This window comes from Cyprinus carpio, chromosome A15 (genome assembly GCF_018340385.1).
Source record: "Cyprinus carpio isolate SPL01 chromosome A15, ASM1834038v1, whole genome shotgun sequence".
Lineage (NCBI taxonomy): Eukaryota > Metazoa > Chordata > Actinopteri > Cypriniformes > Cyprinidae > Cyprinus > Cyprinus carpio.
Window position 1 is genome coordinate 16,308,446 of NC_056586.1, and position 23,479 is coordinate 16,331,924.

At 37.9% G+C, this 23,479-nt stretch overlaps 1 protein-coding gene across 2 annotated transcripts; it reads left to right on the forward strand.

Moving 5' to 3' along the window:
* The first annotated feature begins 9,659 nt into the window (after nucleotides 1-9,659).
* Nucleotides 9,660-22,713, forward strand: LOC109076527 (hypermethylated in cancer 1 protein-like). Of its 2 annotated transcripts, none has more exons than XM_042771238.1 (2): nucleotides 9,660-10,018; nucleotides 16,968-22,713. In XM_042771238.1, exon 2 carries the CDS (start codon nucleotides 16,985-16,987, stop codon nucleotides 19,190-19,192), a length of 2,208 nt encoding a protein of 735 aa, XP_042627172.1. In that variant the 5' UTR covers nucleotides 9,660-10,018; nucleotides 16,968-16,984; the 3' UTR covers nucleotides 19,193-22,713. The 2 variants fall into 2 exon arrangements, with proteins under 2 accessions (XP_042627172.1, XP_042627171.1); XM_042771237.1 differs by lacking the exon at nucleotides 9,660-10,018 and adding an exon at nucleotides 11,360-11,936.
* Nucleotides 22,714-23,479: the final 766 nt, after the last annotated feature.

Sequence of the window (23,479 nt, forward strand, 5' to 3'; positions counted from 1 at the left end):
TCTTGTTTAAAGCTGAATGGGGTGTGGTATGCCTGGCCAAATGTTCATGATCTAGAGAGGAAATCTAATCCTCCCACACTGGAGATTGTCCTTAAAGGAATATTCCAGGTTCAATACAAAGTTAAGCTCAATCGACAGCATTTGTGGCATAACGTTGACTACCACAAAAATGAATCTAGACTCATTACAAAAGCAAAAATCTGGGTCACAGTGTAAGGGATGTAAAAAATGTTACGGTTGTTTTTAGAGGTTTCATTATATTGTCATGGCAAATTTTTAATTAGTTTAAATCCAACAGTTCCACTATTAAATTGGCCCCATTGTCTCACTCTTTGATTTAATGCAAAAAAAGTGCAGCTTATAATTTTATGAAAAATAATTTTATAAAAAGATTAATTCTATTAGAACTTGAGCTGTAAAGTTGTTCTAATCATTTTCAAGGTTGTTATGATGGCAATTCCTATATTTAAATACACCTAAAATTGGCCCTCTGTACTGCCTCATTGTAGGAGTGCCTCACCGTAACCTTAATTTCTGCTTTGTCAAAACATGTCAAAAATAATAAATACATGGCAATCAACATTATGCCACAAATGTCGTCGACGGAGCTTCACTTTATATTGACCCCGGAATATTCCTTTCAAAACATGCGTGGAATGCAACTGTCAAGTTTTTCCTCCACTCTATCCCCACCGCAGAAACATCCGCTTGGGATTAACGTGGAAATGTTGAATTGTGTCTCAGTTGATCGAAATCGAAATGTTTGTGACTGTGAGGGACAAACTACACGGAGGTATATTGGACAGCGCTCACATGAGCATGTGATTGGTTTTGACCACAGTCAGGAGGAGTTAACGCTGGTGGCTTGGGGCCGCTTGGACCAGGAATGTCCTGTGGTTCCCAGCTCGCTGCCACCACACACAGCTGGATCCCACTGAAGACATAATGGGTGAAAGATTTTTCCTTTGGAAGAAGAGACAGAATGAAAAAATAGAGGGAGATGGATTGCAGATAGATGGAAGAGATAAGAGGAGAACCACTGAGTGTTTAAATTGAATGTAAAACAGAGATTGTGCAGGAGTATAATTTAAGTGCCGCTCAGTTGGGAAAACAAGAATAAGCAAATATGTTCGAGAGTAGGAGGAGGGGTGGGGGATGGAGGGGAGTGAGAAGGAGATGGAGAGCAAGAGTGGCTGGCGTTTATGGATAGCAGATGTGGCGCTGTGGGATTTTGGCAGGGGCCAATGGTGCCTGAGTCCTGCACTGGCTGGGTGGCACCGGGGTGAGAGTGAGGTCAGCGCACCGCAGCACATAGCCCATAAAACACCGCAAGAGAGACGCACACACAGAGAGGGCCGCCAGCCTGGGATGGTGATATGGCACAGAACATTGACAAACACTTAAAGCACATAGAGAACCCTTCAAATCTACTCGAGCAACAGCTTCAGATAACTCATCTGCTAGATGAACGTTTAAAGACCGCAATAAAAAATACAGAAAACAATGAAATCATGGTTTAAATCATATTTACATGCCATTTCTGTGTGACTAGCCAAACAGTACTGCAAAAAATAATTGTGGAATGCAAATACAATGGAGGTACTCTGTTCAAATAGCTACTTTCTTTATATAATGTAATATAATGTAGGTGTCTAATATGAATACACTCTGGTATCATGCAACATACTATCAAAAAAGGTATTTAAATGGCTTAGGCAACTTTTTGTAGCTACTCAGTTCAGTGCCTGATTAGAAATGTCAGAAATTAGCTTTATGATCTATTTATTCTTAATCACAAAAATATGTTCTTTCTTCTTTTGAATACCACTTTACCAAAGCTAAAATGTATAAATGAAGCATTTCCCTTTGTGTTTTTAGTTAGCAAGCTATAACAGCTTACCTTAGCATTTTAAAATTATAAACAAACTTAACAGCTTACCCTGCTAACTTAGCATATTATCTAAGAAAAGCTATTTTGAAATGTTAGAACAAGATATCACTTTTGAACACTATGTATTTGTTTGTTGAGGAAGGAGGGGATAGGACCTTGCACCAGCATTTCTGAGTACAGCTTCTCTCCTGTGGCCTCATGGGATAGATAGTAAACTGTCCGTTGGATGTGCACTTCTTGGATCCAGTATATCATGCGGGTATTTTTGGAATATACTGCATATTCTTATGCTCACCAGGGCTGCATTTATTTGATCAAAAATACAGTAAAATTGTGAAATATTTTTACAATTCAAAAAAACTCTTTTGTATTTTAATATTTTTTAAAATGTAATTTATTCATGAGATGGCAAAGCTGAAATTTCATCAGGCATTACTCCAGTCTTCAGTGTCACATGACCCTTCAGAAATCATCTGATTTGCTGCTCAAGAATGCTGCTCAGTTATTTTTTTGTGGATTTTTTTCAGGATTTGTTGATGAATAGAAAGTTCAAAAGAACAGTATTTATTTTAAACAGATTTTTTTTTTGTAACATTATAAATGTATTTATAATTAATGGCTCCTTGCTGAATGAAAGTATTAATTACTTAAAAAAAAAAATAAATAATAATAAAAAAAATATTTTGAATGGTATAACTATTCTAAATTCAGCCAGAGTTTTAAAAGCCACTGATTATTGAAAATCAACCCCACTTCATCTGTGATAGGAGAAAGTAAAACAACAAAATTTTCAAAATAAACAGAAATGTTAGACCAGTTTCCTGTTAGCAAATCTGAGCGGAAATAAGAGAAGCGCTACTTTTACACTTTGTTTTCTTCTGTTATTTCTTATTAGGCGCCCTTTTCTCACCACATCTAGTTGTCTCGACCGTAACCTCTCAAAATTCCTCAGTAAAATCAAACATCCTGTCATTTTCTGTACACTCGCTCTCCCTTTATCTCTCTCTGTCTCTCTCAATGTCTTGTTCCCCCTTCCTCTCCCCTTACCCTGGTCCTGACTCCCTGGTTGCTGGGGCCTGGCCAAGGCGTGTGTCCCCGAAGGAGCCAGTGAGGAGATGGAGAGAGGGGGCAGAGCAGGGGCTGAGAGACAGGCCTTAAAACCACAGCTGCGGCAGCCCTGCCTCGCCTTCCTCTCTCTTGTCCTCTCTCTCACTTCACTTGAGTTTGCGAGGAGCTGGCCTGGCACCCGCCCCAGCTCTGCCATTAATCAGAGGAGAGGGGTAGTGTGTGTGTTTGCGCTGATAGAGAACTGGCTGGAATGGGGGTGGTATGGAGACCAGGACCTCCCAACAAAAACGTGGAGTTCACCCAGCGAGCGAACAGGGGAGGGAGTCTGACAGACAACACGCCTGGTGCGCAGATCCTGACTCTTTGACGAGAGAGAGAGAGACAAAGATGAGATAGATGCGGAGAAGTTGGATGTGTTTAGGTGAGGCATGAGGGAGTGCGAGGGAATAGGTTAACGGAAATGGACCTGGGGTCCGCTGAGGAGGAAGAGAGAAGATCCAAGATTCTGTCTATCATTGCATATAAACATGGAAAATCTCATGGTTCAATGCAAACAGCTGTAGAATGTGCACTTTTGTCTCATTAAGGCAACTCAGTGAAAAGAGTTGGCCACAGTGCATTATGCTTATGGTTAATGCATATCCCAGATACCGCTGCCCAAGGTCTCGGTGCATTACTGTACCACACAAATCAATGCTGCTATACAGGATGAAATTACATACAGTGCTAGTCAAACGTTTGGATGCACCTGATTGAATTTATGTTTCTTGTGAAACTTTTCGTCTAAAGGCTTGTGCTTAATATTTGTGTAAATAAATATCAATTATGGCTTTGCACTCATTTCTTTGATAAACTAAAACTGTAATTATTATTATTGTAAATATATGAGTTGGAATGGATTGTGTAGGAAAGCAGCCAACAAGTGCTCAGCATACATAGAAACTAAAGTTTAAAAAAGCATCCCATGATGCTCCTCATAAAGTTCTTTAAGAGAATGAATGGAATGTGCAGATTCCAGGGAGTCTTTTATTCTGGAATCTGGAGACTACGGAAAAATTCATAGAATAACTGTGTAAAAGGTACTATCAATAATAATAATAATAAAGACTATTGAATTAAGAAATAATAATAAGTATTAGTTCAATAAGATAAATAATGTTAAATAAGATAAGTGTTTAATTATTATGATAACAATAATAATAGTAGTAGTTTGGTATGAAGTCTCAGCTTTCAAATTTTGTCATTTTTTAAGAAATTCAAACAATAAATGGCGTTTTGTGGCACTTTAATGTAGTGCCTCAGTTCAAGCAGCACGTGAACCGTCCATCTCGTCCTCTTTACTAGTTATAGCAAGAAATAAACATGAATGAACATCAGAAGGTTTCAACCGCGGAAAGACGTCAATACACATTATTTCTCAAGTTCAACTTCTTTTCTGTCTTGTTTGTTTGTCGGACAAAATCGACATTATGATTGGTCAGATCGCCTGTCAATCAAACTCCCAGCGAAGGGTGAGTTATTCATTTTGCTGACATCACTATTATTATAAGAAGTGGAAAAGTTGAAACTTTCATGTTGAAACTACCTTCTACCCTATGGGTCTCTCCAACAGGATGTTGAAAAGTACTGGAGGCAGATTCGTCCCAACTAAGAATGCAGCATTAGGAACGGCTTTATAAATAATGCCTTTTTGATTAGACATGATAGGTGCCCTAGTTGTTGTGCTAGACTGATTGTACCTCAGAGTACATTTTGCACATATTAGATTGGACAATATGAAAATGTGACTGGTAAATGAGGGCAGACATTCTCTATTACAGCACGGGGACAAGTCCCAAAAGGAAAACGGTTCACACAAAGTCCACAAGCCCACCCCCCTCCATTCTTTCCCTGATTATCCAGGTGGGAGTGAAATATAAAAAAACGCCCAAAGCACTTCCAACCTGCTCTCCCCCCTCACCCTCACCGGGCCTCCCTACATGCCTATCTGCTGACATCACTGCGCGGAGACCTGGCAGTCCGATCGCTATCCTCTGCTCTATCCTTCCCTTTAGCTCGGCTTCCTGCCCCCATGATGTCACACGCCATATGGTTTTCAGTGAGAATCAAGCCGGAAAAGAGATTTAGTTGGAGGAGAGGAGAGAAAAGGATGAGGTTCGGCATAGTGCGTAGGCCACAGAAAACAAAAGGCCGCTCTTCCCCTGTATGTGTGTGTGTGGAGTGGCTCTGAGGGGCTAATGATGGATAATGGATAATTTGCTCAAACACCAAGACGACCAGTGACCGCTGGAGCCAACATGTTGCTTGCAACCCTCAGGCCGGGGTGGCACAGTGACCCTGGTACCACTGACACATAGACCACCAAGTCGGGTTAAGCCCAAAGTATTCACCTTATTTTTAACAGAAGAATGGACGCGTCTATTTGTAACTTGAACATGCAAGGCCTCTGGTGTTATTTACAAACAGTTCATTGTTATGCTTGATGTTCAAAACTGGTATTTTAGTTCATTATTATAGTCATAAACTCTCTGTTTTGTAGCACAAATAGATTTACCATTTACTGCACTTTATTGTTATTCTTCTAGTAATTTACCTTTTGTGGGTAATCAATCAGAAAAGTCGCACATTCAAAATAAATAAATAAATAAATAATAGCTTACTTCTGCATTGAAAAAAATAATACAAATAATAATAAAAAATATAAAAATAAGGAGGATCTGCCCATGCACATTATTTAAGATGGAAAAAGAAACTGATGAGATGGAACAACAACAAACTAAGACGTCAACAACAATAGACGCTATGTGAACAAGCATGTGTCTGAAGGAATTAAGTGATACACTCAACTCTAGTTTAAACAAATACTAAGTCCCTATTGCCATGTGAGTACCAGTGTCAGTTTACTGTACTTTACTGTCATTATTCTAGTTATTAACCTATTGTGGCTGATAATTTGAGAGAGTCGCACATTAAAAAATGTGATATTGCAGTTGCATCGCTTTATGACCATTTACAAATCCTCTTCCGTGGCCTCATGGGATAGTAAAGTGTCCACTGGATGTGCTGAATCCCGCTGAAAATAGTAGGTCATCCAGGGACTTTTTACCTACTGTTTTATAAATACTGTGAATTCAGACATACTACTCTATTCACATATGGTTTTTGTTTACTATATAGAAGGGAAGTGTGCAATTTTGGATGCAGCCCATACTTTGAAAGGCTGTGCATTAGGCTGTGCACATACGCTAAGCATTTGCATCAAAACTGAAGTATACTGGGCTTTACTCTCAAACGTGTGTTGCTGTACAAAAGTGTGTGCTGGAAAGTTAGAATGACATCTGGTAACAATAGAGACATGCTCGATGAAGGTATTTTAAGGAAGTCACACCATCGGCCCTCGCAAGCTCTAAAAAGAGCAGTTGATTTGTTCAAGTGGTGCACACGCCTTTCCCTCCAACGCAAGCTTTTGAATCACAACATGCCCAGTTCAAACCCACACTCATTTTATCCCAATCAATCACGACAGCTTCTCATTTAGCTTTCATCTCCTGAAAACGGCAACTCTGCCAGTGGAGGATGCATCCGCGTGTTGGCCAGGAGGTTCACAAAAGGCAGAGGATGCAAATGACCTGTCTCTGTGTGCCTATCCACTAAAACTGTCTCGCAGCATCTCATTAGAGTGAATTAGGAGAGGGTGTGCGTAAATGTTGGGCCTGGCGCTCAATTTCTGGTTATCTTGCATGTGGTAAATTGAGTGGTTGTACCCACAAAGATAGAAACAGTGCTCATCATGCTGCCATAGAAAGAATGTTCGGGCTGGGTGTCTGGCCAAGGGTGCGAGGCAACAAACAGCTCAGCCACTAAAACTAAATAGCTGTTCTCATGGTACATTATTCTGACTCAAGGATGCATTATGAAGCCAGTGCCACGGGGTCTTTGACAATCAGGGGTCTCAAACTGAGAGAAACCTAAAAATAATTCACCACCACAGATGTAAAATTGTAATGTGTAAAAGACATTATTTCAGCTTTCCTATTTTATACTATAGTGGTACATTGTTAAGTGTTTTGCATTGTGTAACAAAGTATTAGCTACTTTTTAATTTAATTTAATTATGATTATGAGAAAATTACTTTTGTAAAATAACTTTTATTCATTTATAATTTTATAATATAATTTATAATTTTAAATTATTTATTTATAAATATATTGATTTTTATGAATATTTGTATTAATTAGTATTCTGTAGTATTTATATATTTTATATGATTATATATTAATTATTTTGTTCAATTGTAATAATTATATGATCAATCATTATAAATTTTTGTTATTATCAATTATTAGTTTTTAATGTATTTGTTTACATTTATAGTTACTAATTTATTTTCTAATTCATTTATATTATTATTCGTGAATTAATTTTGTTATTGTTATAATTATATATTATTGTTTATTTTCTATATATTACTTTATTGATTTACATACTTTTTACATAGTTTGTATTGTTTGTTTATTAATCATTCATATTATTTATATTATTATGTATACATTCTTTATGTAATTTCTATATAATGATTTACAATTTTCTAAATGTTCATTTATTTATTTTGACTTTATATTATGATTAATCTATTCAAGATGATTTATTGTTATTTGTTACATCCCACAGTGATGCTGTGACGCTGTTGCCTTTGGGCTTCGCAGGACCGTAATCTAGCTGTAGGCTTTATGCTTGATAACAACAATGTTATATTAACTTGAGGTGAATGCTATTTGTCATTCCCTATGCATACATAAACTTGATGCTTCAGTCCCAAGTCAGGCGTTCTTCAGATTATTCTGCAGTCTCACAGACCCACTTACAGACCAATATCACTCATGCACACGGCCAATAAAGTTTAACACGCACCACATAAACATCCCACTTGTTAAAACAAAATTTGTTCAGGTCTCTTGCAATCTTTCCATCTCTTGCATACACATACCTGTCACATTTTCACACATATTTCGGACATACACATGTTCACATACAAATAAACCAAAGTAGGTGTGTTATGTAAGAGGTGATGGCTGATTGTTAAGTGTCAGTGGTTGTGCAAGTGTGCTCTGTGATCCAGTGGCAGGCCTGGTTAACGTTTTTAGCACAGCTTTCATTCACTTAATCACTGTAAACACCAGACATTCACCTGTTGTTGGCTCATTAGGAATTCAGATCAGCTCCTAATAGAGTTTACAGTGCGTCTTCACTTGCTGAGATCTTTAAATTCACATCCTCTTTTATCGCAAATTTGTGTCTAAACTCTTCACTTTAACATACAGAACTCACATTTTGCTTGTGCACACACTGGGCCTCATTCATGAAACACGAGTAGAATGAATTTGTATGTAAATCATTCAGAAAGTCTTCCTTATGTGAACTGAACGTGACAATTAACGTAGGAGTGGTTTAGTGAACAATTAGAAATTTGTTCTGCTCATGTTGCATGAAAGAGACCCAATGTGTCCTTAAGAAAGTGAAAGAGCTGATGTTGGCAAATCTAATGAGCCAGTAAACAAACAATAAACATAACTGAGCCACATGACTTTGATGTCACATGAGTCAAGGTCAGAGAGTCACAGGGGTCAAATTAAGCAATTATATTTAACAACTGATCTATTTCGAGCAAATAATACCTATTGTTTCTCTCTAACATATGGGCAGAGAATTTTATACCAACATTAAAAGTGAACTGAAAAATATCCAGGTGCTGTTTGTACCCTGATCTGTCCTTAGTTCTGCCTATCTCTGTTTTTTGAGGTTATCATAAGTTCATCATGAGAAACTGGAAGTGAAAGACAATATGTTCTCCTCAGTAAAGCCAGACTGCTATGGCTTTGACCATTAAAATTAAAAAGCATCTTGAACAGAACCACAGTCATTTCAGGAGAGAGAATGGGAAACAGTCTGCTGTTAGAGTAATTCAAGGGCCTGAGGGGCAGGCTGTGACATGAAAAGGCTTCTGCCAGGTGAATGCCCGACGAAAAAACACTTTTATCTCAGCAATCCACAACAAACAGGACGCCACAAAGTGATAGCAAAAATAATGACAAAACATGACACCATGGGAATATCTGTCTGAAATCCATTAGTCAGACTGACAGTGTATAGTTGCCATGTTTCACACAAGAAATAGCAAGCACTTCATGACTGGTTAATAAGCAGCTACTGTTTAGACTGTGTGCAGCAAGATTATGCATGAATGAAAGCCTTCTAAAACATAAAATACTCTCTCTAATCAGAAAAGTCCCAAAGAATTTTAAAACAAAATATTCCCATAAAAAAAATTATTCATGTGCTTACAACACATAACAAAAACAAATTCTGATGCATAGCAGAAAAAATATTTATATAAATAATTTTTATAAATGATAATAAATAAATAAAAAGGTGAAAAAATTTATTATAAAACCAGCAGCATTGTGGAGTGGAAAAATCAAGGAATAAAAAAGAGCTATAAAAAAAGCTTTATTGTGCCGACGTGCTGAATTAAAAATTAAAAAGAAAATGAAAAAGTTAATGGAGATTACTACATTAAACAATCAACTTGGGCATGTGAATTTCACATTAGTTCTGTTTCGTTCCAGTGTTATAGCTAATTTCAAATACTTCATTTCTTTCATTACTCATCTAACAAAACAATAGCTTAATGTTAGGTCAGAAATTATGCCACTTTTCATTTCCATTTTATTATGAATGTATTCCGCTGTCTCGTGCGCTCTGCCGCCGGCACTGTAATGTGCACCATTAGGTGTCGCTGCACGCGCAGCCTGCGCTGCGTCTGGAGACGAACGCCAATCAGAGTCCATCCAGATTCTCAAGCGTCTGATCCAGTCTAAAACGAGGAGAGGGAGAGAGAAGGGGAGAGGGGTAAAGGACAAGGGACAACGCGGAAGAAGCCGGGAACACCGGGAAAAGTTGACCATTTAAAGAGGAATTTAGACGATTGGGGATCTGTGGACAGGGGAATCCCGTAAGGGGAAGTCAATATCGGCAGGAGCATCAGACATGAATCCGAGGTGAGATTGTGTTAATGCATGTAGCGTGTGAGTTACCTGCTGCGCGTTCAGGTGTGCGCAGTGAGCGCCAGCCAACATACTTACCTGATAGATTATGATAATTGGCGCTCGTGCTGCAGGCATGTCTGGACAGCTGGAGATGTGACATATTGCTCTTTTTAGTCGAATTTTTAATACCACTTATTATGCATCTAAATATAAACAAAATATCTTAAAATGTTTTCATCCCGAAATTTTATATCAAACAAGATACTTATCAACTTGTCACCAACCAGAATAACTCTATTACATAGCCTATTTAATTTCGTCTGTGAATAGCTGTTAAAAACAAAACCGATCAATAGCCAATACACTCTCTAAAATAAAGGTTCTTCAGTAGTTCCTAAGTTCAGCAATGGACCCTCTCCTTATGAGAAAACGTTAGTTCTTGTATTGAATAGGGCTTTTTGTAGATTAAAAAGTTATTGATTTGACATTATAAGTTCTTCAGATCAGTGTATTGGGTTTTGTTTTTTAAAGCACAAGTATACATAAGGTTTTCTAAAGAACTAGAGAAAAAGTGATCTTAGGTTCTAATACAAACTTTCATTATGAGTGTACATTAAAAGTCGCTGCAATAAGCCATGACAAACTGACGTTCATACTTGTTTTTAATGTATAGAATAATCTTACTTCAGCTTTAATTTTCAAAATAAACAATTAACTAAATTAAGGAAGATGACATATAGGCCTATCTTTTACTGAAACTTACAAAAATTCCAGTGGTGTAGTCATGCCATATAACTAGCCTACACAGTGTTGTGTGATGCAGATTATGCATAATTTCTCCACCTTTTCTGTCTAAAAAAATAGGGATAAATGTCAGTGTAAAAGTAAGCAATTGTGTCATTACAGACAGATAATAGCCTACTGATGCTACTGATACGCCACTAAATTGGCTTAAAAGTATTTTAAAACTCTTAATTTGAAAACAATTGTATGGGAAACATTACAATTATAATGTTAAGTTTGCAACTAATTGTTTGATATTAGAGCATTGTTTACCATCTAAGTTTCTGTACAAAAAATAAAATAAATTTATAATAATAATACTAAGGTACTGAGATATATTCTGTTATTTTCATATACTTAAAGGTAGAACCATGGTATCATATTAAAATCATAGTACTTTTTTTGTAAGTGTTGTGCAACCAACTGTATTAAATTAATTAAATTTGAAATAAAATCAGTTTTATGCAAAAGGTAACCAGTATTTGTTTGTAAGCATTCGCAGGTACAGACAAGGATGTGCAGACACATTATTTATTTTCCTGGATTACATTATAATGAATTCTATACAGAAGTTATGGTCACCATCATCCGTATTAAAGAAGTCAAGAGCTACTCCTTAACGTACCATATGTTGTGATATACAATAAAACGCCTGTCTCTTTAAGACTAAGCGTCGATGTGTTGAGAAGTTCAAGTTGGGGTCACTGTCAGTTCCTGCCCTCGATTTTACCTTTTAGTTTTATTGTAGACTGACATCACACTAGGCGCTAAAACCCTCGCGAAGCCCAGAAGCCCATTATCATCTCCAGTCGCGTTATTACGTCCATGCAAAAATAGCCAAGGATATTACAAAACATACAAAAAACGAGGAAAACTTATGCAGGAGTACGGACGTATTTTTATTGGAGGAGTGAGTGAGTGAGCGAGAGAGATAGAGGGAGGAGAGAGAGAGCAAGAGGGAGGGTGAGCAACACAAAATTCATTGCAATTAATAATAAAAAGAGTTGGCAGTCGTGCTCGGAAAACTGGCATGGTTTTTGGGAGGCTGGCAGTTCAAAGTTGAAACGTCAGAAATGACTCCAAAAGACTGTTGAGATGATCATTAAGGGAGACTTAGATCGGATGGCAGAAGAGATCGGGCATCCAGGTAACGTTCAATGCTCTTAACATTTTAAGTATAGCCTCTTTATCAACACTTTATTTATCTAGATAGACATAATAATAATCCGAGCAACTGTTGAATCTTTTTTTTTTTTTTGAATCATTTGAGGTTGGATAAACTTTACAAATTAAGACCCGATTGTTTGGCTTTCTTTTTTATTTTCTTTCTTTCTTTCTTTTTGCACATTTTATTATTATATTCTACTGTATCAACACGATTATTTTCAAAATGCAAATACTTATATGTTGGAGAAATTACGTTTTAAAATATATAGAATTTTTTTGATTGTGTGTGTGTGTGTGAACTGGGGACTAGTCAATTTTGTAATCGCATTATGAGTCCAAAAGTGTTGCAGTACACAGTGATCTGGTGATTGTGTGATTTCTTATGGCGGTGTGGTCATCACAGTGACTGCGCTCTCAGCCTTAAATGAGAATTCATGGTGTTTCACATACGACTGATTTGACTTTAAAAAGAATGATTAGATTTTAAAGACAGATATGTTGTGTCTTGCATGCAAATGCAGTCTGAACGTAAATGCACAATTATAGTGTTTTAAAGGATACTCTGTTTAAACATTTCCACACGTTTATAAGACGAGCTCTAAACAATGTAATTTCTTCATAGAAAACTAAATGATTTAATGGACTGAGATAATTACACAGGTTGTGCTTTATAAAGCGTCAAACAAACATTTTTGTAAAACCACAAAGATGTAAATTTATGGCTTGATATTTATAGTATATTATAGGCCTAGTAGTTCTTTTTATTTTTCACTTTAATTTACAAATTTAATTAAAAGTGTAACATGCTTATAGCGACACTGTGTGAATCACTTGCCTAGAAATTTCTGATTATCAACTGTAGGCTATCTTTCTTTACTATATTCTATCCAAAGGATTATTAAGGTAGACTACAGAACATAAAACAGATATAGATGTTGTGATATGTGGCTAGAATATTTCTATCTCGTCCCTGACCATGGAGGCCACATATAGGGGATGGAGAGCTGTCCTCCTAGTGGTATTAATGAATGAATATTTAGAGCTGCGTGTGCTGGAGCGCGCGAGAGAATATGAGCGCAATAAGACAAGCTGTGGAAGAGGAAGCTGTAGCGCATGATACGCTCTTTTCCACACTCTTACCTTCAAATTATAAGCAAAATGGTCGATAAACTTCAGGTGTTTTGCCGTTTGACTTTAAAACACTTAACCAGACACGATCCAAGACAACCGCACGTTTCATGGTGCCAAAAAGTTTTGCGCAGGTTTTACCTTTCATTCACAAAACAATCCTGTCTTATAGGAAATAGTAAAACTTGAAAACTAAGTTGCAGGGAATACTTAAAAAATGACATCAATTAAAAACTAATGAAAAACATTTTTATTTTTGTTTTTTTTCTCGCACATATATGTGTCAGTGACTGAATGACAACTTTATTATGCAATTAAATAAGGCCAACTTTTCCCCTTTTTTGTGTCATTCCTTATCCTTATAAATAAAACAAACAAAATATATAAATATCTCTCGTGTGACGTCTAATAAGACAATTCAGCCAATTTAAAAGACATGCTTTGTGACTGATTGATATTCCATAAATTAAAATTACACTACACCCAAACTAAAGTCACTTCTCCTTTAAAATAAAAAGATGACAGACCGAGGGCGGAGAGAGAGAGGAAGTCTTAACAGAAGCAGACCCCTGCCTCACCCCTAAACAAGCAAAATGACAACAGAGACAAAACACAGGGCTAATGAATACCAAAGCACCTAAAATATGACCCATGCACTGTTTTTAATCCAGTCCTGTACCATACCAAATATAGCAAATCGACCAAGCTTTCGCACGCGCCGCACGCCCAAACAATTAACATTCTATTGAGTAGCCTATTGATAGCTTTTGTCGTCTAATTCAGATGAGTTCTCCCTATTAACTGTAGCCTATCTATTCAGTAAAATCTTTTTTTTTTAGATTAAATAATGGGACTTTCAGTGTTTTTAAAGGTTGAATCAAAACTCACATTTATATTTGATGATGAGATATCATTAATTCAAGAACTAATTAGGCTAACTAAATGACTCGGTCCTTAAATGAGCTCAACTTCGCTCAAATTCTCTGTTTCTCTTAAAGACGCATCTAATGTAAATCCACAGGATGACAGGCAAACAGCCGTTTTACAACATTTAGGCTACGTCTTTCATCACTTCCTTTAAATCTTAACGCGTTGAACATCTGACAGAATAAAGGAGTGATTTTTTTTCCTCTGCATTTTGACAAAATCTGTTGTCTGACTAGAGGTGATTTTCTTTCTTTTCCTTTTCTTATAAAACTTTCAGGTGAAGGCTCAACTACAGATCTTAGTTTCCATTCCGTCCCGTATATTGTTTACATTTTCCTTCTATTTTGTCATCATTGTGCTTCTTGAAAGCAGCAGATTTGACAGTACGGCACGAATCGCTATAGCCTAAATCATGCGCTCATACAGTATGTGCTGCTTTCTCAAACTCTCACTAATGGAAAAACCACGAGCCAAAAATGGCTCTTCACCTTAAAATACACCTGTCAGTGATGAGACGTGTTTGTGGGCAGCAGGGAGGGGGAGATAAAGGTTACACAACTTCGTGCTTTTCTTTAGACAGTGGCTGAAGATAGATGCGGACTGAGAGGAAATGTTGCGGCTGGTGTTTGTTTGATTGAGATGCTCCATTGTTAAGGTAACTATGCCTGCAACAGGAAATGAATAACATGTCAACTGTTTGATTCTGTACGTTTGCGAAAGTGTATACTCTTTATATAATTACAAATGATCCAATTATATAATCGTTTATAAAACTATAAATGGCGCTCGTTTGAAAATGAAACGGAACACATTATTTACGAATTAGGAAAATTTTATTGAATAACCTGTAACTCAAAAGTGTTCAGGCTGACATAAACGGGGAAGGTACAGGTGCACTGCAGACCAGAAATGACCAGCTGCCGGCAATATTTCCACAAAAAGGAAATGTTCAAAAACCATTTAAAACCATCACTTCTGATTTTAGGCGTCACCTGGATCTGTGTTGATATAGGTCTATATATATATATATATATATATATATATATATTTTTTTTTTTTTTTTTTTTTCTAAACAAATGTGTAAATGTTTTCTGCCTAAATTAATAGTTACAGGCTAAATTAATAGTTTTGACACAAACATATTCACAGATAATTGTTTTATAAATATATGTATACAGTAATTATTTTTTTCTTCAGTTCTGTCCATGTATGGTTTCTTTGCCTCACCAACTGTGTCTAGTTCTTCTAGTGAAGAAGCCAGAATGACAAGCGCGTCTTCATGCTTCTGTACAGTGCGTTTATATTAAAAAGAGCTTTTTATCTACGTCACATTTTACTGTATTAATTGTAATGAAGAAGAGTAGTACAAGTAGGGGAGTGGGGGTGGGGATGGGGGTATCTGACCCCCCTTATTATAACTCGGGTACTTAATACATTTTAATTTAATTTAATTTAATTTAATGAATTTATTTATTTATATATATATAAAAAAACGTAGTTTACTTCCATTTATTCAAAATTTATTGTAGCTCTACACACACACACACACACACACACACACACACACACACACACACACACACACACACACACACACACACACACACACACACACACACACACACACACACATCTTGAATGTTGTTTTTTATGGCATAAATTCTAAAAATTACTGGCAGGAATTTATTTAAAAAGTTAAGAAAGTCATTGAATAATTCACATTGTGTAAAACAATGTTTTTTTTTTTTTTTTTTTTTTTTTTTGCAACTGTGTGGTTAAGTATTATTCATGTTAGGAGCTGTGGTTGGTTTTATAGGGAAGAGTTACATTGTTGGATTTAAGGGCTAATTAAATGGAAGCTTAAGACTACAAACTACAGTATTCATCTAAGAGGATTATTTTATACAATGAAATAAACAATGAGAGGAGGAACTGATGTTGGGATGACTATTTATTTAGCTTCTTGTTTCCCATCAGTGAAACCATCCCCTGTGGGACCCTAACTATCCGTTTTATATCATATACAGACCATCCTCATGGAACAAGGTTTAAACAATATTTTCTGGTCAATTTGTAATGTTTATTATGTTTGCATGACAGGAACCGTTGCGTTCATCTTAGAATTTAAACTTGGCATTGTTAGTGTAATGTTTATTTAGTAATATGTAGGCATCCTCTGACAAGTGATCTTTTGAAAATTGTTTAATTTGTAACTCACACTTCTATACAGCAGAGTGTCCTGTCATGAATTTGCTGCATTTTTTTTGTCCCCACTAGTTTATGCCTGCTGTTCATCACACTCGCAAAACCTTCAGTCTGACTTTGTTTAAAACTCCACACACCACCGCTGGAATTCTTTATCAGGAAGACAGCAATATGAAAACATGTTTATACTGGCATTTTTCCTCTGTCTTTTTTCTTTCTTTATTTCTTTCATTCATTTTTTTTGTTAACTGCACTTCACTGTAAGTTATAAACATGTGGGTTTGTATCTTGATAATGACAAAACCATCACAGTCTCACTCAGTAAGCTATAGCTCACTTTTATGGAGTCCTTCGGATGCTTGTTGTATTAAAGGAAAAGCTTAATTGTTTGCCCTCAATCCCCTACATGAAAGTCTACAAAAATATCAAAGAGTAAATGAAGAATTATATTCAGGATCAAGAAAATGCACACAAGCTTAAGTGCTCCTTTTTATATCTTCAAGCGCTGCTAGTCAAGTTTTACAAGACAGTCCAACACAAACAGACATGTCAGTAACAAGTGTTATCTCAAAAGACAGCTATTTAGAAAAAAAATGGGAATAGGCCATTTATATGGCCATTTATACCATAGTACTCAAATAGGTATGCAAAATTCAGCTGGTTTTAATCAGCTTCTAAATGTGATAATTTACATTTGTCTGCAACAACTTTCTGGCTTCTGCTTAATTGTTCCATGTCTCTTCTGTTTCAGGTATTGGTCTGAAGTCGATGCTGGATGCCATGGAAGTCCAAAGTCATGCTAAGCACCTCCTCTTGCAGTTGAACACACAACGAACCAAAGGCTTCTTGTGTGATGTTATCATCGTGGTGCAGAATGCATTGTTCCGTGCTCACAAGAACATCCTGGCAGCCAGTAGCCTCTACCTTAAGTCTCTTGTTGTTCATGACAACCTCATCAATCTGGACCATGAGATGGTCAGTCCAGGTGTGTTTCGAGTCATTCTTGACTATATCTACACAGGACGCTTAAGTGAAGGTGACCCCACCTCTCCATCTGAGCCAAATATAGGAGCAGTGCTGGCGGCGGCAAGTTATCTGCAGCTGCTGGATCTGGTGACTCTATGCAAGAAGAAGCTGAAGAGAAATGGGAAGTACCATTTACGTCCCAACCCTGGGTTTTTACCTTACAAGATTGACTCCGGTGGCATGGGAGGAGGAAGGATTAGAATATCTACCCCTGTCATCCACCCCTTCTACCCTGGAGGAGTAGTTAGCACCCCTCGTCCTACACCATTAGAGGACCTGGCCCCTCTCCCACTGGCCCCTCATGCCGGAGAACTTTATGCACCAGCTCCCACCCAGGGTCCACCACCTTACCCCCCAGCAAAGACATCCCTGTCGCCCCAGTCAGGCCTGCGCCCTACTGACAGGAGCAGCTCATCCGTCTACGGCCTTGACCTGTCCAAGAAAAGTCCAAGTTCCCAGTCCCAGCTTCCTTCTGGTCACCCCCATTCTATCTCCTCACTCCACCCAGAAGATGAGCCAGAGGGGGAGCTAGATCAAAGAACTAGCCCCCTGCTCAGTCCCAACGATGGCTCCAGAAAAATGGAGACAGCCCATCATGTGGGGTCTCTCACCCCACACCCCTTCCCTCTACCCAACCATCCTCTTGCACCCCATCTTCCCCACCTGCACCGTTCTCAGGGCCAAGAACCTTACCCTTGCCCTCCCAGCCCAGAACCCATGGAGGACTCCAGAGAACAAGGCAGAGATGGGTCCAACATCTATCGGTGGGTGAAGAATGAGCCTTCCAACCCAGAGGATGAAGATGAAGAAGACGAAGAGGATGAGAGTGGAGGAATCGGTGAGCAGGATAAAGAGAGACACCAGCACATGAATCACCATAAGAACAGTGAGGAAAAGCTGACCATGAATGAGCGGGGCTATGACAGAGGGACCTGCGATGATGGAGAGGATGAGAATGGGACTGGCAGCGAAGAGACTGGGAGCAGTGAGGGTCGTCCATCTCCCCCTGTTCAAGGTGGAAGATATCATATGCCGTATGAGCCAGAAAGTTTCGGAGATAACTTGTACGTGTGCATCCCCTGCGACAAAGGCTTCCCCAGCTCAGAGCAGCTCAATGCCCATGTGGAAACTCATACCGAGGAGGAGCTAAACAACGGGAGTGAGCTGGACAACAACAGCAACAGCAAACTTACCAATGCTCATGGACCTAGAAGCTTGAACAACTCTAGTGGCCTCCACAGCCCTTTCTTAGATAGCAAATCGACGCAAAACCTCCATTCCATTGGCCTTGGGGAGATCATAAGACCATATCGCTGTTCATCATGTGACAAGTCTTACAAAGATCCTGCCACCTTGAGGCAACATGAGAAAACCCACTGGCTGACACGCCCATACCCCTGTAGCATCTGTGGCAAGAAGTTCACCCAACGTGGTACCATGACACGCCACATGCGGAGCCATTTGGGCCTAAAACCTTTTGCCTGTGATGCCTGTGGCATGCGCTTTACTCGACAGTACCGTCTGACAGAACACATGCGCATCCACTCTGGAGAGAAGCCTTATGAGTGCCAGGTGTGCGGTGGCAAATTTGCTCAGCAACGCAACCTCATCAGTCACATGAAGATGCACAGCAGTGGAACAGGTGGCGGAGGAGTAACTCCTGACGGCAATCTGAAGATAGACTTCTCCGAGGGGATTTATCCCCTGAGCAAGTACACCGCTGAGCATCTGGGTCTGAAGCAGGAGAAAACCTCAGACCTTCTTACAGCCTCTCAGCACCTGCTGGTTGATGCCAAAGTCATGGAGAGCCTCTACCCGCTGTCAAAGCTGGCTGTGGAACACCTTGGCCTTACCCACAACAAGATGGACGTCCTGAACCAGCCACTGCCTCCCACTTCCCAGCAGCTCTCGGCAGAGTCCCGCACCATTGACTGCTACTCTCCCAGCTAGAGGGGGGAACCACTAACTATACTTTCCAAAGAGACATCACTGTATACCATTCACAGTATTCAACTCTCACCTCATCTTCATTTGAACCTGCACCTCAAAGAGTGGAGGCCAGAAAGTGTTGGCCATAAAAATGCACACAAACTGTTTGATTCTGAACGTGCCTTTCTTTGCAGATTTTGCAGCACGTGCATTTCTTATAATTACTTTCCTAAAAGAAGGAAACTGCTTTATTTATAATCTGTTTTGACCGTTGGACACTCAGACATTGCAGTATTTATATAAAAACAACTTATTTTTTGTTCAATCACCGAGCCAAACAACCAGTTGAAAACCAAAAAGAGATTGTTTTTATTTATTTTTCTTTTCTTTTCTTTTAATTTTTTTTGTATGATGGAAAAGCCAAAGAGAAAATGTCAAATGTTACAGAAGAGCATTGCAATCGTACCCTGAACCTGTGTAATAAGTATTATTGGTGTATATAGAATGAAAAGCACATATGTACAATAATCAGGGCTTCTGTCCAGAATGGAGAGGAAAATCTGGACGAAAGAAAAAGCCAAATCTTTGGGATTTTATTAAAATTGGAGGACTTTTTATAGACTATTTTTTGGAGTACTGGATCACCTGTATCTGATTTTCCAGCTTTGTGAATGGCCCAGTTTTTTCCATACAAAAGGGAGGAACTAACTGAAGAGTGTGTTTGTTCCAGGACTTAGGTAAAGTGATCTAAGCTTTTCTCTGCATTGATGTAGTTATCCCCTTTAGCGTGGAGTAAGAGTTCACAGAGAGTATCATTTAATTTTTTTTTTTACCTTCAGGTGTATGGTCTTGAGCTATTTAGTGTCTTTGTTCCCTTTCCTTTCCTCCAATGCCAAGTGCCTTTAGTTTATTGAAAAAGTAGCAAGTACTGCCCTGTGATCTCACAACTGGAATATCTTTGTGCATATTCCGATCACGATATAACAATCCATGTCCACGTGTTTCGGTCCATCTGGTGCGACAGACCAAGCATGGGTGGTGCCTTTGAAAATGCAGTAATATTTACAGCAGAGTCAATATGCTTCAGCTGCATTGCAGTTGACCCCTTTGAACGATTCTCTGCATGACTAGTTGTATAACAGTTCCAGCGAAAGCACTTTTGTGCATATAAACCAAACAGTGACTTTGTCACAACAAGTGACTGATTCGGCAACACCTTCAAGACCTTTCCTCATGTGAAATGTTTGAGAGGGCCTCCGCACCCTTATTACAGTGCAGTTAATTTCAGGCTAATGTGACAGCTTTAACCCCACGGTGCCTCACACACACACGTACAGCCGGTAATGTGACAACCATCTGAACATGAGGAGCAGGGCTCCCTCTCTCTCTCTGATACTGTGAGCACAGATAGGAGCAGCTGGTCCACTCAGGGTAAGCCCTGTGAAATCTCCAATTTTCGAAGACTATCCACACTTGTCTGTCCCACTAATGTTAGATTTTATGCCAGTTGACCAGACCCTGTGATCTGAATGTACACCCTAATCCCCCAGCTACCCCTCTAATGTACCATAAGCTGCACTTACAACAATCAATCCTTCAAGTAACATAAAACACAGTAGACTGTTAGGGTTGCTTTGCCTCTAAATAAATTGTTTTACAGTAAATGTAAATGTTCTAATGAGATACGGCACCCCACTGTTTTTATTCCAAAGATCATGCTGAAATTTTGTTGTTTCCTCTGCCAGACCTTAAGTGAAAGAATTTTTGTTAACCACTAGTTACAATTACAACCTCAGTTGGTGAATGTGAAAATTAAACCATGAATGCACTGTGAAAGAACTAGTGAATCTTAAAGCTGAACATGTAATTTGGGACAGCTTTCCTGGGCTTTACTCTGTCGCATGTCAACTATTCAGAGTGTTCCTTTTCTGTTTTCTTTTGTATTTTTTAGTCAAATTGAACTCTCTTAATCAAAGCAAAAACACATTGGTGCTTACCTCAGGACTGAGCCAATAATAATGTGGGTTACACAATGCTTTAGCAATAGTTTGAAACAAAAACACACAAATGCTCTCTGTGTATTGTACATTAAAATTCAAGCACACTTTCTGAAAGGATCTTATTGTTTTTAAACCTGTGGATATTTCATAATGCTAAAAATGTATTGTTTTCCTGAAATTATTATTTGATTGTTTTTTTTTTTTTGTGATTTGCCTATGCAACTGTCTGCTATTTTTACATTACAGAAAATACTGTAGTTACACAATGAAATGGGAAATGACTTAATTACCATGAAAGGCAAATTTGTAAATTAAAAATGATTTCTTGATAAAAATCTGCATTTTTTCTCTGCACACTTGAAGGTACTTGAAATTATACAGCATAGTTTGAAACTCACACATGCACGAACAGAAATGCCAGACAGCAAGTCCGATTACTGTTAACGTTATGCTGTAAAAGAAATGTTGTGTGTTTATCAATAATTCGCCGCAATGATAAACACTTGGCTGAGTTGGTAAGGAGGAAAGCATAGTTTCTGAAGTTGATTGACCCATTTGTTCTGGGCGGGCCTGCAGAAACTTTAGCTGACCTTTTTGCCGGGAGGCAGGATTAGACTCCCAGTGAGGTTTTGTATACATGTACTATTAAACCACACGCATGAAACCAGCTTGTTTGGGGCGAGACAGATGCTGAAATTTCCCAACACTCTTAAGTGGACAGCCGAGATCCAGAAATTCCCCTCAACTTAATTTTGCAAAACACATGAAAACAGTCTGGGCACAGCGGTTTGTTTGTATCCAAATGAAACCCAGAGCGTAAACGGAATACAAATCTTCTGACTCGAGGCATAGAACAATATTACAGCTATCATAACAATTAAAACTTTGACCGCAGACATATTAATACGGACTGAGGAGATGTGACAGCCCGTTTGAAGTGGATTTCAGTGGTGGGAAAATAAATCTCACACACCCCTTCTCGACCATTCATTAACTCGCTCTCATTGAAAATCTATCGCTCTCTCTTTCCTGCTCTCAGACAGACAAAAACAAGAGACATTTTTTTCCCCACTTTGGTTCCAAAAGCATAGAGAAAAGAAAATGAAATATTAAATGGCTCTGCATTCACTACTGCTCTGACGGCTCTGGTAACGTAGAGGTGTGTGAGTCAGGGGCCAGGTGAGATGTTTGGTTGTGTTTTTGTGTGCTTCAGCTATCTGAAACAGTGTTTCTGTTAATGGAGTGGTTACAAAGGAGTAAAATTGAGCTGGGGAAGTGAACTTTTGACTCTGTGGTAGCAGTGAGCAGGATGTTTGGTGTGGTTCTGTTCAAAAGCAGATAGGAAGATGATGATAGAGAGGGACAGAGAAAGCTACTGAGGGTGAAAGAGAACAGAGCAGGTTTGTCGTGTGGACTGCAGCCATTATGGAAAAGTAGACTGGAAACCTCCATCAATGTCCTGCTCCTCAAAGATGTTTCTTAAAGGAATATTATGGGTTCAAAAAAAAAATAAAAAAAAATAAAATAAAAATAAAAACAAAACCAGTACAATACATATTGATATAATGTTGATTACTAGTTTTTGACTTGTCAATACTTTTCTTTAAAATAAAAAGCAAAAATCTGAAGTAAATGGGGCAAATCTGTTGTTAAAATTACTCACTGTTTCCAAAGTAAAGCCACAAGTTTTAAACAATATGTGTGTTAAGATGATTTTTAAATGTGAAAAATAACATACTAACCTTGTCTGTATGAAGCTATATTTTAACTTTGTGGTTATTTTACAACTTTGTGTTGCTTAACAAAATGATTTCAGTTTTACAAATCAAATAATACACAAGTTTTAACAAACAATGTACACTGTAAATTTTTTATTTTTTTATTTTATTTGTAAATAAAAAATACTGGAGTATGTTTTACAAGAGAAGTTTTTCTTTAAGTCTTTCCACTTCAAATTTTCACTTTTAGTTCAACGAGTTACTTGCCATTGTTTTGTAATTATTTGTGAAATTTACAAGCAATTCACCACCAATTTTCTTTCAGTGTAAGTGCTTTTATGAATTTATAAGTTTCACATTGCAGATTTTAAAAAAAAATAAAAAATTACACATAAAAAAAAAACCCCACCCAATTTAACTTCAAGGCAATCACCACAAAACAACCATGCTTTTTTATTTATTTACTGGTATTATTGAATTTATATATATCTCCTTAACCCTACATATATTTTTAATTGACAAATGCTGCCAGTTCAGCTTAACATATATTGGCATGTATTGAGCCCAGAATAACCTTTTAATAATCTTCC